Source organism: Crocodylus siamensis, chromosome 1, assembly GCF_052110815.1.
Source record: "Crocodylus siamensis isolate JL-2025a chromosome 1, ASM5211081v1, whole genome shotgun sequence".
Classification (NCBI taxonomy): domain Eukaryota; kingdom Metazoa; phylum Chordata; order Crocodylia; family Crocodylidae; genus Crocodylus; species Crocodylus siamensis.
The window spans coordinates 115,119,040-115,134,656 of NC_143395.1; the positions used below are offsets into that span (position 1 = coordinate 115,119,040).

General features: G+C 39.6%; 1 protein-coding gene across 1 annotated transcript in view; it reads left to right on the forward strand.

Annotated features, from left to right (window-relative positions):
• ADGB (androglobin) overlaps window positions 1-15,617 on the forward strand; it is a 279,220-nt gene that overhangs the window by 119,399 nt on the left and 144,204 nt on the right. The window contains exons 15-19 of the mRNA XM_090041017.1: window positions 2,925-2,970; window positions 10,459-10,627; window positions 11,814-11,877; window positions 13,553-13,655; window positions 14,920-15,061. Of these exons, the coding sequence (XP_089897143.1) occupies window positions 2,925-2,970; window positions 10,459-10,627; window positions 11,814-11,877; window positions 13,553-13,655; window positions 14,920-15,061 (524 nt within the window). The remainder of the gene's footprint in view (window positions 1-2,924; window positions 2,971-10,458; window positions 10,628-11,813; window positions 11,878-13,552; window positions 13,656-14,919; window positions 15,062-15,617) is intronic.

Here is a 15,617-nt window from a genome sequence, read left to right on the forward strand (position 1 = left end):
ATGTTAGGTAAAAGTAAGCTTGACTTTGCAGGTAAAGAAACAGACCTAAGACCTCTTTTCTAAAATATTTTCCTGAAAAATATGATCCATTTTATAAAATACCTAGAGGTAGTATAACATGTTTACTGGTACTTACTGTATTTACTTGTGCTCCCCCCACCCTTAATCAACATGGGGGGAAGCCCCTCATCTTACATTTGCATACAAAGCGGAGGGGGGAGCAGGGTTGGGGTTAGTCAGACCCACAGTAGCCTCCTACCCTGCTCCACTTCCTCTGTACAGCTTTTCTCCCCCCTCACCACCTTCCCCCCTTACTGTCAGGCACAGCTCAGCTCTGGTCAGACTGGGGTCTTTCCTGGGCATGAAGAACATAGAAACTTCTTCCTCTATCAGGCCAATCAGCAGCACTGACACTGCTGCACGGTCAGGTAAGGACTGAGCTTCTGGGACAGAACAGCCAAAGCAGCATGTGGTAGTAATAGGGGGAGAGGCAGAGACTGGGGAGAGTTGGGAGGGAAGAGGCAGAAAGTGGGGAGCAGCGGGTGGGGAACAGGCAGAGCCTAGGAAGCAGTTGGGAAGAGGCAGAGACTGGGTGGAGTCTGGGGAAAAGGGGCAGAGACTGGGGAGTCAGCGGGGAAGAGGGTGCATTCCCACTAACTTTGATGGCTAGTCTGTAGATGACCAGGATTGATGTATGGAATAGTATGATGACCCTGGTCATACTCACAGTGGCACCCAGACAGCTACTCCCACTACTCTAGTGGCACAAGTTGCTTTGGTATACAGGACAGTTGAAGCACATTAAGTGGGAGGGTAAGTGGTTAACATGTAGGTGGCTTTTGACACATGCTAAAGATGACCAATTACAGAATTGATGTTTCTTAAAAAAATATGGGGTGGCAATGGCAGCAAGAAAGCTTTTCTTTTCCACTGCATCTACAAAATGTCATCATCCAGTGGAACCATTCCAGGTAGTGGGAGGTTTGGGGGTTGGTTTTTTTTTCAAAGCATATAACAACACAGTGATCACAAAGCTGGGAAAAACACATTCCCAATTTTTTGTCCAAATTTGCAGCCAACTGATTGCCTCAAGTGAGTATTGTGCAAATCCAATAGAGTTCTATTAATTACATGGAGAGGGCATTCATAGGTGCTGTGAGTCCAAGTTTGAAAAGGGACGCCACAGTCATAGTTCAGTGAGCTAGTTTAGCCCCATTGACGTAACAGAAATCATCTGCATCTGCCATGTCCTATCCTGATTTGGTTTAGAGAAGACCAAATATGTCTAGGGAGATCAAAGCCAGCTGGTCTAATGGTAGGGTTTGTAATAATAATTTCTGTATTAAGGGGTGAATTGACCCATCCTTGCATCCAGGCATCTTGGATGTTAAATGAACCTTGTTCAACTTGAAGTTCTTGAACTTTAATCTCAGACCTGGTGGGTTTAATAGATTCTTGTATAAAGGTAGCTGCAGCTATTTTTCTTTAATTTTAGTTCGTAATTTAGTTAAGGCATTTTTTTTCTTTTTAATGGGGGAGTATGTATGTTACTAAGAATAGGGAGCTATTGAAGAGGGATAGATCAGATTGTTTCTGTAATGATTTGCATTGTTTGGTTGAGTTGTATGTCGCCCTTATCAGTATGAGCACTGGTTAACCAGATTGAGACACAGTAGTCTGTTTAAGAGTAGACTAGAGTAGACTAGCACATCAGCATCAGCTCCCCAAGAAGTCCCAGTAAGCTTTTGGTGAGGAGTCTGCAACCCATTCTTTCAGATTTGGATCTGGCTTCCATCATCCATACCTTCATAAACTCAAGGCTAGACTACTGTAATATGCTCTGTATAAGGCTCTCTTGAAAATCATCAGGAAGCTGTAACTGATGCAGAAAGTGGCAGCCCACCTTCTGATGGGAAAGCTTCAACAACCATTTAACACCACTACTCCAGAAGCTGCACTGTCTCCCAGTAGCTTTCCAGGCACAATTCAAGGTGCTGGGGTTGACCTAAAAGGTCTGGCCCTTTTCCTTATACGCCATTGTGAAACCTAAGGTCAGCTGAGAGCAACTTCTGACAAGCATCATCAATATACCGAGTCCACTTGACAAAATGTGTGCAAGGTCATTTTCAGCGGTTGGTCCTCAGCTCTGGAACTCCCTCTCTCATGAGGGCTGCCCAAGCATGAGTCTGGACATCTTGTTGAAGTACTGTAAAACATTCTTTTTTGGCCAGGCATTTAGCAAACAAAGCTAGACTGAAATATTGTTTGGGGGACCTCTGTTTCATGTTGATATTCTAGTTGTTCTCTTGTTGCTCAACTGTTTTGTAAGTTATTGTGTTCTCTTCTTGTTAGCTGCTCTGAGCTGTTGGCAGGAAGGGCAACATAAATTGAACAATTTGCTGCATCTGAAAGTTTTATGCTATACATCTCGGATTTAATTAGTCTGTTGGTCTATGAGGTGCAGTTCTACCCTGCCTTCTTTCATAAGTTTGACATAACTCAGGTTGTCAAACTGGTGGGCTGCACGGTGGAGAAAAGACTAGGATTTTGTGTGCCACCGGCACAGCCTGCAGTTTGGATGGCAGAGGGGCTGCATGTCCCTGGTGCAGCCCATGTGCTGGGAATCCTAAAGGGACCTCTCCTTCAGCATGCGGATGGCATCGTGGGTGGGCCAGGGGCTAAATGCCAGCACCACATGTAGCTCTCTGTCATGCCAAAATTGGATAGGTCTGACCTAACTTATTCATTAATGTTCCGTTTTATATATACTGAGTTTTATGAAATCCTGATTTTTTCTTATGCTTTCTCTTTAAAACACAATCTTGATACAATAACATATAGAAACTGTTTTGTAGGTTGCATATATTTTGTTTAAAAATACCTAAGTTTGTCATGACAAGATTTTGTTTTATTTTTCTGTATAGGAGCCCTTCTCTGTTCAGCACCACAACACAGAAGGACCCATGAAAGGTAAGGGAATTTGTTTGTAATTAAAGTAATTTATGTTCGTATTACTGCTGATCTCATGTTACTTTGGGTCTCACTTTTACTCCTCATGAATACAATGTCAGAATTCTTACTGTCTTCACTAGGCCCTGGATTCATTTTGTAGTGAAAGATTTTGAGTAATTGAAAATATGTCTTAAAAGTGGCTTTATGAACTCTTAATTTGCAAAAATGTTGGGAAAAATAAATATTTCTGAAGCACCTAAAATTTACTTTGCAACACAATTTCCTTGAACATTATGAATGCTGTTTCTATTAGAGAAAAAATATAAAAGCAAAGAATAAAGGGAAACTTTAATTGTGAGAAATGTGACATTTTAAATCTGTATCTGCAGAAGATCACTCTGCAATTAATGCAGTTTTCAACCATGATTTAGACAGAAAATGCCTGGTCATTTTTCAAAATGCATCTGTGAACTGGAATATAAGTTTATTTTTATTCAGATGCCTGTTGGGTCTTGATAGAGGAAGAGGCTGAAGATATTTTAACAAAGTGCAGGAGCGTTTTGAATATTTTTAGGTATTGGAGGTTTGAAAATCTGTGATTCAAGTAAGAGTATTAAGGGTTCAAATTTAATTTTAGACACATTTGTGATGAGTGACCATATCTGCTTCATGCCCAGTTGGATGACTTATGCAGGAGAACGCTGCTTTGCTATAAAGGGCTCCTAATTAACAAAAGCTTTTCATGCTGGCAGAGTTGTTCAGTAACTTCACAATGAAGAGGAGTAATATAAGACAGATTCTGTCTGTTTTTACCATAGTTTCCTATGCTTGATGTTTCCTTGATCTCTCACTTTTGGACACAGAGGCTGTAGTATTTGCAACCTTATGGTAACTTTTAAATGCAAATCTAGCAGAAGATGCAGGGTGAAGTCAAAAAGCTCCCTGGTGCCTAGGACAGAATTTAGGTCTTAAGGCCAAAATACCCCAATCCAGAATAGTTCAGTCCATTACCTGCAAAACCACTGGGCTCATAAATTCATATGGTAACTGCATTTTGATCCTGATGGCTCTCTTGACACCTAGTCTTCTGTTCATGTGCTGAAACACCCTTGTGTGAGCAGCTAGCTCGCACTTTAAACTTTGTCCCAAACCAAAACAGGGCAAAGCTATATCTTAGTTCTGCTTATTTTGAGGAGCCCAATCCCATTAGCATACTTTATGCTCACTGGTATACACAAACAATATTGAGTCCAGCCTAAAAATAGCAATTATAATAATTTAATTTAAAAAAAAACAGCCACAGGAAGTGCCTTGCAATACCTAGTACATAGAGGACTCAAGCAGAAAACAGGAAACTTCAGTTCTAGACTGTCATCAAACATAGAGCTTCAAATATACACTGTCCACTCCCCAAGGGAAATTCCTAATGACTAGGTAATAAAATAGTTTTGGGAAGGAGATAAGGATTTCTTTATCTTTCATGTTGAAGCTGACCCACTGAGCTACCAAGCTTGTAAAATCCATTGGGAACCTGACTGCATAGCCTAGTACACCAGGCATTCATCTGGGAAGGCTGAAACCTGGGTTGTAACCTGTTTCCCACACTGTTTATGCCTCCTGCAGTAGAAAGTAATTGCATAACAAAACAGGAATATTCTAGAAAGCATAGACTGGAGTCTGTGTCCTCATCTGACCCTCTGCCTCCTGCCTCCCTGGAACTCACTTGCTACTGAAAGGGAGCAGGGTAGAAGAAATCCCATTGAGCAGAGTTAACAAGAGAAGGCATGTTCCAGGATTCATCACACTAGTGCTCTTCCACTGTGTGGGAGCAGCTCAGTATGGAAGGGGTATTCAATGGGCACATCCTTTGTGTGTTGTGAGTTCTCTACACAACAGGAGGCAAAAGGTGGGAGAGATGGGTGGTTCAGAGCATCCATTTCCTTCTGGGGCTAAAGAGTAGGGCTGTGCAAAATTTTGACGGGCATTTCATTTTGACACTATTTCGACTCATTTTGAGGTTGAAATAGCAAAATTGAAATGAAACAAGGACCATCAAAATAGCCTTGAAACAAAACAAAGCTAGTTGAAACGTTTCAACCGTAGCGTAGGGATGGGAAGTCAGTTCAGCTGGGCTGCCCCCCCCAACCCCTGGCTAGATGGTGCCCCAGCTGGGCTGCCTTCCTGCCCCGAGAGCAATCTAGCGCAAAACGTCAAAACAGCATTGAAACAGCCTTTCTGTTTCAACGGAATGGAACGGAACAGCTGTTTTGAATCGAAATTAAATTAGAAATGGAATGCTGTTCCATTGAACTGTCAAAACTCAAGGCGAAATGGAACGGTGCCATTTCAGACAGCCCTACTGAAGAGTAGTTTGGCAGGTTCCAGTTGGCAAGAGATCATGTGGCCTTTTCATGTTCTGCCTCCTGCCACTCTCCTTCCTGGAGTTTGCAGGGAGCTCACATAACATAGGGCTCCTCTTTATCCAAAAAGTGTACACTGTCTACATGGTTCCATGCCTGTCCAGCACTGCAACAGCTACACAGTCAATATCAGAGCAGTCTTTCCCTCCTCTTTCTCTTTAGTTCTTGTTTAGGTGCAAGCAGGATGCCTATGGGATTTAGGCTCCTAAAATGTTTTGGTTAAGTTTTAAAAACACTAATGTCACCTTCTCCTAGTATGCATCCTAAGTTTATATATTGGATAGTCTATTTGTTAGGTACTGATGAGATTCTATTGTTCAAGTTAATTCTGAGATTAAAGTACCATATTATCAGCTTCAAAACCCGAAACATCTAAAAACTTTAGAAACTTAAGTGCCCTCATTTCGTTTTGAAGCTGTTTTGAAGCCTTTTGTTTTGTTTTGATTTCGTTGTTTCGAGCTCGAAACGTGTCAAAATGGCTTTGAAACAAAATGCCTGCCAAACTTTCGTACAGCCCTAGCTGGGGTCAGATCTCCCCAGCAAGATCTGCTTGGAAGGAGCCTGTTAACTTCAATGTGGTACTGGGGGCCAAATACATGGAGCAGCTTTCAGGGCTGAGGCTCAGGGGTAAAATCTTCAGAAATGCTCAAATCGCTTAGGTTCATAAATCTCATTGAATGCCTATGGGATTTAGGCTCCTAAAATGTTTTGGTTAAGTTTTTAAAAACGCTCATGTCACCTTCTCCTAGTATGCATCCTAAGTTTAGATATTGGATAGTCTGTTAGGTACTGATGAGATTCTATTGTCCAAGTTAATTCTGAGAATAAAGTACCAAATTATCTGATGTCATTTTATTACTTTCAGTGAAGTTATATCTGGGATGCTTCTAGGCCAAATTAGTCATTAGTTATATAGTAAAATGGAGAATGTCTGTTATTGTCATAAGAACTCACAATCTCTCCCTCACATTTTGCGTATAAACATAAAAGTATATATACTCCAGTTCATAGGTTGCATAGACGTTAGGGCTGGAAGGGACCTCATAAGATCACTGGGGCCAGCCCCCTGCCCAAGGGGCAGGAAGGCAGCTGGGGTCAAAGATAAGCAACCAAATGTTTCTTAAAAGTGCCCAGAGGAGGTGCTTGTACCACCTCTGGGGGAGTTTGTTCCAGGCCCATCCCAGATCCTGATGCACATCCTTTATGTACTTATAGGCTTCCACCAAGTCACCCCTGAGCCTACGCTTCTCCAGGCTGATGAGTTCCATAACTTGTAGCCTCTTTTCATAAGGCCTGTTCTCTTGCCCTCTGATTATGTGTATGGCTCTCCTCTGGACTCTTTCCTTGGGGAGTGAATTCCTATCCTAAGCTTTTGAAGACTTATTACAAAGTAAATTGTGCCTTCATTTTGTTTAAGGAACAGAATGACCTCCATTTCACACAGATGTAGAGCTGCAGTTTTTATTAGTGTAAATTATTTATATCTGTAATGCTGATTCATAAAACTAAAGCATAGGAATGCTTTTTATTTAAGAAATTAATCTTATATCAGTTTAAGCTTCCATTAGCCTACAGAGTTTTTCTGGGGTACATTTTGTCCTGCATTTCAGCCATAACATGCTTTGTTTAATGTGATTTGATTTTTTTGTTAATGATTTAAAAAAAAGAGAAAAAAATCTTGTGAGACGGTTCTCTCTCCCTCTGATCTCTTTTAAGGAGAGAGACATTTTTGTCATGGGAAAAGGCCTGATCCCATTTCTAGTAAAATCAATAGCAAAACTGCCATAGACCTTTATGAAAACAGATTCAGGCTTTATGTAATAACTGAATATTGACATTTGAAAAGACTGTGGTAGCCTCAGTAAAGTCCAGAATATTTCCAGAAAAAAGCCAATTCCAAAAAGTCTAGGCAGGTTTCAGTTTGTTTCATGCCTGGCAGGCATAGCACAGAAAATCTGATAGAAATCTGGGTAGAAATAGAGTGCCTCAGTGAGAGTTCTGGCTAAAATGACATCTGCATAGGAGGTCATATGCTTTTCAATTTGTTAGGGCAAGAATTGATCCTAATAGAAAATATGAATAGGATTATATTTTTATGCTTTCTTGAGATTCTAAAGCAGAAATTAATATACACATACATGTATATGCTTTATCTGCCCAGCTGTCACAGTATAATAGTTGCATTCTCATGATTTAATGCTTCTCTGCAGATACTGATTGCTAGTAGGGCTTAGCTTGAAAGCTCATGTATTTTGATTTATATGTTGGTGAAGCATGATGTATCACATTATTTACCTTGTTGACCGCTATCTTGCGGAAAATTGTTGCTTTGATTATTCACCCAAGCACATGACCACAAATAAACAACCAGATGCTGAACCTGAAAAACATAATGGGAAAATCAAATTTCCAACTGACAAAATAAATATTTTATTAAATAATGTTTTAATATATAGAAAATATATGATGTATTGAAATAGTGTGCTGTCAACTAGATTTTCTGTTTATAATTACAGAAAGTGATTCAGTAGGGGTTAAAGTTTTATCAGTCTGGAGATGCAATTAATAGATGTGGTTACCATTAGTATAATTACATTTTTAAGGTGGATGAAGTTGGCATGCTTCTGTGCTTACATAGTAATGCAGAGAACTAAAGTGTGTGTCTCATATTGCTGACTATTTTTCATATTATTTGAATAACAATGTCTTCATATATGTGAGATTAGAAATAATAATTAATTCTATACATTCATTGGCTGGAAAACATTTGAGACGGGAAAATAGGGGACATGAAGCTGAACACAAACCTCAGTTTCCTCTTATTTTGTTTTCCTTCCTTTTGTAGGGAATAATATATTGTTTTCATACCATGAATACCTATTTGAAATCTCTGGGCTTATCCTGTGAATCATGTTTGGACACCTAAGGGTGAAATTACATGTTAGCATTAGCAGGTGCTAATTCTAAGGAATGTTAGTATGTATTAAAATTAACAAATGCTGTTGATCACTCACACGTTGGGGTTAATGCCTTCTCTAATATGCACTGTTCAGATCTGCTGCTAAAGGGTTAGCCAGCAGGGAAATGGCTAGAGGCTTCAAGTTTGTTCTGTGTCTGCTCACTGATGCTTTAGCCTCAATATAAGCTGGGGAGAAGGAGGGGGGAATTCCCCCCCACCCCCAATGGATGCCTCTTCTAGCCCCCAAATTGTCCCCTACCCCTGGATTGACTTCCCCCCCCACAATAGACTCCTCTAGTCCTGAATCACTGTAGTCACAGCAGCATCAGGAGCTTCCCCTTCCCTGCATGCTCCCAGGCTCCCTCCTGCTCGCACCATCCCCACACACCTAGATCCAGCCACTACCAGGCCCCACAGCTGCTCTAGATCTCCTTGCCCCTCCCCCCTTATCCCCTCCCCCCAACCCATCCCGCAGTTGGAGGGGCTGGCAGGGGCTGCTGGATTTTATTGCACAGGGTCAGAGGTAATCTTCAGGGACCCCAGGAGTAGGCAGGGAAGGGGAACCCCCCCAGCAGTGCCTCTACCACTCTTGGGCTGATTGGGATGGCAAGGCAGCAATTTGGGAGTGGAGGGACCAGTGGGGGCAGAAGGGGCGATTGGGATGGCAAGGGAGCATTCTGGGGATTTAGAAGTTCATTCAGGGATCGGGGGGCAATTTGGGGAGGAAAGGGGGCAGTAGCCTGGTAGCTCCCTACCCACCCATCCACTCCCTTTTCCCTCCTCCATTCCTGTCTCCCCCTGCTCCCCTAATCCCCTTCACCCTTTTTTCCTCCCTCCCCACTCACCTCATCCCCACCTACCTGTTGCCTGTCTGTCTCCAGCTGTCAATCCTGGGAACAGTGCATCCTAGAAAATTGGAAGACTGTAGATTGGTGGTTTTATCTCGGGTAAACATCTAGAAGTTAGCTCAAGCCAACTAGCACAGCTCAAAGATACTCCTTGCCCAAAGTAATGTAACTTTAAGATGCCTAGAAGGCACTTAGCTAACACTATGTGGCATATCAACACCCTTGAAAGGATCTTAAGGCACCCTGGCTGAGAATCACTTTCCTAGACTAAACAAGCCCAGTTCCTTTAGTCTCTCATTGTAAGGCCACCTCTCCATTCTCCTGAACATTTAGCACTTTGCATCTATTTTAATTACTATTAATCATTTTTTAAATGTGTGCTTGCAGTTAGCTGGTAATTGCACTTCTTGTGCACAAGATAAGCAACAACTGATTTAGCAAAAATAACTTCTTCAAGACATTGTGAAAAGTATCAGTTTGATAATCTGGGTTTACTAAAGCTTCTATGTATAGAGCAAATAAAGAATGGAAACCAACAGCATATAATCACTTAGGCTTCTTTGTTCACGCATAAATCTAAACACTTCCTTGGCTTTATCTACTAGTAATAGCAGAATACCATACAATGTGTACATTGCACATTATGGCATTTGTTTTTTCCTTGATAGCAATCCAAAAAGGAATTTTCATGTCCATATATTGGCTATGAATTAGCCTGTGCTTGGTTTAGCTTTCCAAAGGTTATGTTCACATAGTACTGTCAGGCCCTGTGCCTGTAAGCAACTGTGCACATATGTTTCTTTACTATCCTGATTAGCTCTCTAATTTGTTACTATAGTAAAGGTGAAGCCAAGTAATTGTGGATCTTAGTGCTCAAAATTCAGTGGATGGTTTCTTTTTCACTCTCCTGCTAGTTCTGCTTTCTGCTGGGTATGTAGATAGGAAACCTAAGAGAAGGTGCCTGATGTCTTTCTTATGGAGGTGACTTTGTGTTTACTGTTGTGTACATGGGGTAGTGGGATGTTTAAAAAATGCTGAAGTTCCAGGGTACGCCATGGTATGTTATTCGAAACATAGTTGTACATTGAGACATGGTAACTAGGAATTCAAGATGCAGGCATCTTGGTTATATATTATTTGGTTATATTGTATTTAAACATTTCAGATATATGAAAGAAAAATCTTGTCAGGTTTTGCGCTTTGCAGTACAAAAAACCCCCATTTCTATAGTTTGCACATCCTTGACATGTTGAATTCTGTTTCTCCCTTATCCATGCAGAAGAATTAACTGAATTTATAAGTAATGATGTGGCACAGACATCAGAAGCAGCTGATACTTGTGTTTACAGCCAGATGGTGGATAAATCACAGGAAGATATTGAGACAGAAAGGAATCCTGTTTCTAGGGAGACATGGATTAACTTTGAAGACTTCTGTAGTTGTTTTCAGTAAGGAACAGAGGTTTTATTTTATATTTCTTATAATTAAAATTATAGTTGTTCTATGAAAAATAACAATATAAAACATGTTCATTTTCAACAGATCTGTTCCTTGTCTGCACGCAGTGTCTTACTAGGTTCTTTTAGGGGAAATACGAGTTGTTCACCTCTCTTGCTGCTGTTTGTACTATAGAATCTATGCAGCTGAATGAGGACAAATGGGATTCTATTCCTCCTTTTGCATCATCAACATAATTCCCAATCAGTTACACCTTTGCAAACCCAGTGATGGGGTTGTATGCATGTCAGTGAGGCTCTGCAATGGCCTGCAGAATTTCTTTATAACAGTTAAAGTAAGAATTCAGCTCTGGTTCTGACCTGCTTGCGGGGCTTGGAAATTTAAGAATGGAGGGCAGTGGTTGGTATTTACCACTGCTCCCCTGCCATCAAGTTTTCCAACTTGTGGGGAGCCCCACGAGTTGGTATGAGTCTGTGGGACAGATTTGGCCTATAGGCTAGAGGTTGAGCATCCCTGATATACATCATATTAATACACACTATATTTGATATGCGTTGGTTTTGAAGAATGTGTCAGAGCTTCAGTGAGGACTTTGAATAGCTAAAACATTTCTTTATATAAAATCTTGAACTCTAAGTTGAATTCTGCCCTCTATTAAAGTTGAGTTCACTGAGACTGATTCATTCAAACCGAACTCCGAAATCATTGCAGTGGGGAAATATCAGTCATTATCTAAGGATGAGTAAAAACCGATAGATTTCATAGGAACATTAACAAACTATATAAAGAAGTATCAGAACAGTTAGGGGTACTTTTGAATTTTGTAATTATAGTGATTTTTTTTAGGTATTAAACTTTTATGGTAACTTCAGTTTGTTGTTGCTTGCAAAAAAAAAAACTACCTGCCTGATATGTACAAGAAAGACTTGGAACTGCAACAAACATATTAATCAATGTCAGCAGCTTTCACTGGAGATCAATTGTATTCATCTTTTATGAAGCTGCAAATGTTGAACCATTTTCAAGAAACACTTTTGATTCTGTTTCATAAAAAGAGAGAGCTAATTATAGCACGTTCGTGAAATAAAAGTTAGTACTTTATGCTATGAATGGAGCATTGTCTTTAATATACACTATTTAAATTAATTGTTCCACATATTTTTCTTTTCTTAATAGGTACCTACATGTTTTCCACAAACCACAAACATATACTTATAGTTATCAGAAGGCAGATTTTAAGGTAAGTGCAGAGTTTCTTTACAACAGATAAAGCAAGAATTCAGCTCTGGCTCTGACCTACTTTGCAGGGATTGCGAATTTGGTAATGGACAAGAGTGACAGGATTAACTTCCATCACTCACCTGCCTCCAAATTTCTCAACTTGTGGGGAGCTCCATGGGCTAGATGCTCTGGCTCTGTGGGCTACATTTGGCCAATGGATTGAGCACCTCAATACACTTCATATTAATACACATTATATTTGAGATGCAGTGGTTTTGAAGAGTGTGTCAGCACTTCAGTGAGAAGATAAGTGGAAGCCTTGCATTAAGTTTTATTTTTATAAAACTTTCAACTCATAAATACTGAACATCTGTATTAAACATGTAAAGCAACTCCTACAGATAAAATAGATGAAATACACATGGGAATACCTATATCTACTAGTCATAATTCAATGTAATTGATAGTAAATCCTGCAAAATAATGTAGCAAATATTTTTCTGTATTTAGTATTGGAAACTCCTGTGGTACCACAAATTGTTGTCATGTAATAAAAGATGAAAAATATGGATTATGTTAATCAGGAAAAGATTGCAGGTTGGACAAGATCCTAACGTTCTCTTTGTCATGCATCTTAAATCTCAAGTCAACAGCTGATGCCCTCTTCCCCTCCCTTCCTCTTCCCCCGCTGCCCAAATCTCTAAAATAGGTGGGATAGAAATGCAGACCACTCTTCTATGTGTTCTCAATGGAAGTGCAGCTGTGATGAATCTGAATGTCACTGAAATGACATTATAAACTGCAGTTACAGTACATAAGCATTATAGAAATGCTTTTGGATATCTGTGCTTTGATTTACAGAGCCAGAAGATTTAACACTAATAATAAAATAATATGTTAAATAACATATTTCACCTGTGGTTTGGTAATTTCTACATTAATTCTCTATAGCTACTCCCCCTTTAAAGTTCATTCTGCATGAGTATAGTATGAAATCCTACACTTAGAAAGTTAACTCTATATTATGTAAGTGCAGGGAACCTACAATATTATTAGTCTCTAAATTGTAAAGCCTAACTAGATTATGGGCCTGTTTTCCTGTTTGGACTTTACAACTGCACACAAATTAAAAATATACTATACATTAAAAAAATTAACCAATATCAAGGCAGTGTATTTCTGTGTGCTAGGAATCAAAATGTCTAGCTTAGAAACATTTTATAGAATTGCTTCATTTATTGTTTACAATATTTGCAAAGTAGAAATCATAATATTCATGTAGAATCACGTTTGTTCTGTTAGCTGTGTTAAATAGCCAAACCCAGAATCTCCATGGTATTGTATGTCTTCAAGTTTACTAAAGTTAACCAGAAAGTTGCAGAGCAATATCTTCATGTTTTGTACCATTAAAATAGCATAATAAAGAACCAAAAATAGCTATTATAAATTGCCAGCTGGTAAGCAGAACATTAGTAAATTAATGATATCAGAGGAAGACTAATTTCCCTTAATGTTTACTTAATCTACATGCATAAGTGACTTGTAACTTCTTCAGAAGTGCTTCTGACAATTAAATGTTTATGTACTATGCCTTGAGCCACAAAGTTGGATTTTTAAGTCAGACATTATAAAAGTCATTGTTACATGGCAGCATTCAACTGATATTGAACATTACTGTCCTTTTCCCCCTGCAGTCTACTGATGATCGAATCTTCTATTATTTATTTGTGGACAGTTTGAAGCCTATTGAAATCCTGGTTAGTTTTTCTGCATTAGTGCGCTGGGGAGATACTGGAGGTAAAATCAGTACAAAGAAAAGAGAGTGTATGTTGTTATTGATTGTTCTGTCTTGCTGAAGATTCTCTTTTATCATAACATATTTTTTAAACTCATATTTTTCTTTTCTTTTTTATGTTGAACTTGTGTGACAGTTGAAGTCTAGGTAGTTTAATAAGAATTGGGATAGTTCTGTTTGATAATTCAGGGTTCTCTCACCTGCAAAGCTGATACATGTTGTCTGTACTATCATAAGGCTTTTTTTTTGTTAACCTCTAAGAAATATGTCACAGTAAATCAGACCACCAAGCCATATTCAGTTGTGCAGTATTTTGGGACTGGTTATATACAGTTTAGAGTTAAACTGCACAGGAAATTACCTGCAGCAAGCATTAACATGTTCACAATTTTGTTTTTATATTACTACAAGTATATGATAGACCCTGTGTGTATGTCTACATTTGCAATTAATGCGAAGTAAGAAACTCGAGTTTATTGCTCCTGGGCGCACCGTTTAAATATGCACCACGTATAGCAGCATGTTGAGCTGAGTCAGAGCATCTCCAGCTGGCAGGGAGACCCTGGGGGTCAGCCTGCCAGCCCAGGGCTCCTCCCTCTGGCTCAACATCCTATAGAGGGGCAGGTTGGAGTACAAGGGTGCTACTGTGAGGGACTAACTAACAGGCAGCTCCCACACTGACCCAGCCAGCCCAGACAGTTTCTACATGTGCGCTGCAGCACAGTAAAAAAACTCCACAGCAGGATAGTACTGACATGTATAAGTACTCCCTCACCCTGCTGCCGAGTTAATTCATTTAATCCAGCCTAACAGGGGTTCACATGTAGACATGTGACACAATGCAGAGCTGATTAGTCAACTCTGCTGTAAATGCCTCATGTAGAAACACCCTGCGACACATGGTAGAGCAGGACTACATGGCAGGGGAGTCTAAAGGAGTGTAAAAGGGTCCCCTTTACATCATCATAAATCATTTAAAAATATGGTCCTATTTTTGTACTTTAACTGTAAAAGAGGAAAGCTGCTCTATTTCCCCCTGACTCAAGTGGCTGTCTACAAGATTAGCAATGGGTGAAGAAGCACCAGCAATAGATATTTTGTCCTTCATTTTGTTGGGGGGGGGCGTTGTTGTCTTTTTTACAGGCACCAAATTGCATGGCTTATCTTAGAACTTTGTTGGCCAACATTTCTTCCAAATTCTGTTTCCAGCTATTTATATTAATTGACCTAATAACTTATATTTTTCTCTCTATTTTTTCCTAACAGCCACACAAAAAGAAGGTTCTATTGTACCAAAGGGCACCCTTACGGTTGAAAATTTCTCCTGGAAAAATGTGTCTCCTGGACAACTCTTACTAAAGATACATACATATGCAACTAAAGCTACTGTATTAAACCTTCCTACTGGGTATGTACCAGTCTCTCTTCCCCTTCCCCACCCCTGCACCTGTCTCTCACCCATTGACTACCTCAATTTACAATTTTAGTGACTGGTTTTCTCACAAGCATCCTGGCTTCTGGCTTCTTTACTATTTCATCCAGGAAGAGTACAGACCAACTGCAGATGCCTCCTTAGCTTGATGAAGGGCATTTGTACCCAAAAGCTTGCAAAGAAGAATTTTTCCAACTATTTGAGTTCGTTTAATACAAGATATTGGATTTACCTGAAGAACCTTGTCTGCCCAGTCTCTCTTAGATTTTTGGTTTTCTTGTCACCAGCACTTAAAGAATTTCTGTTGTCTCATGAAGAGAGCCTAAACAAGTATAAAGTTTTGTTTTTCAAGTTGCATTCAACAAAACCTAGAATATTAGATTCTTTCCAATTACTGGACAAAGTTTATATTGATTTCTAGTATTTGGTAACTTACAATTATATGATTTTGAAATCGTTGATAAAGCTTTCATAAATTATGAGTCAGATAATGAACTCTAACTCTCACTGGTGAGCAGTTGCATTAGCAGTT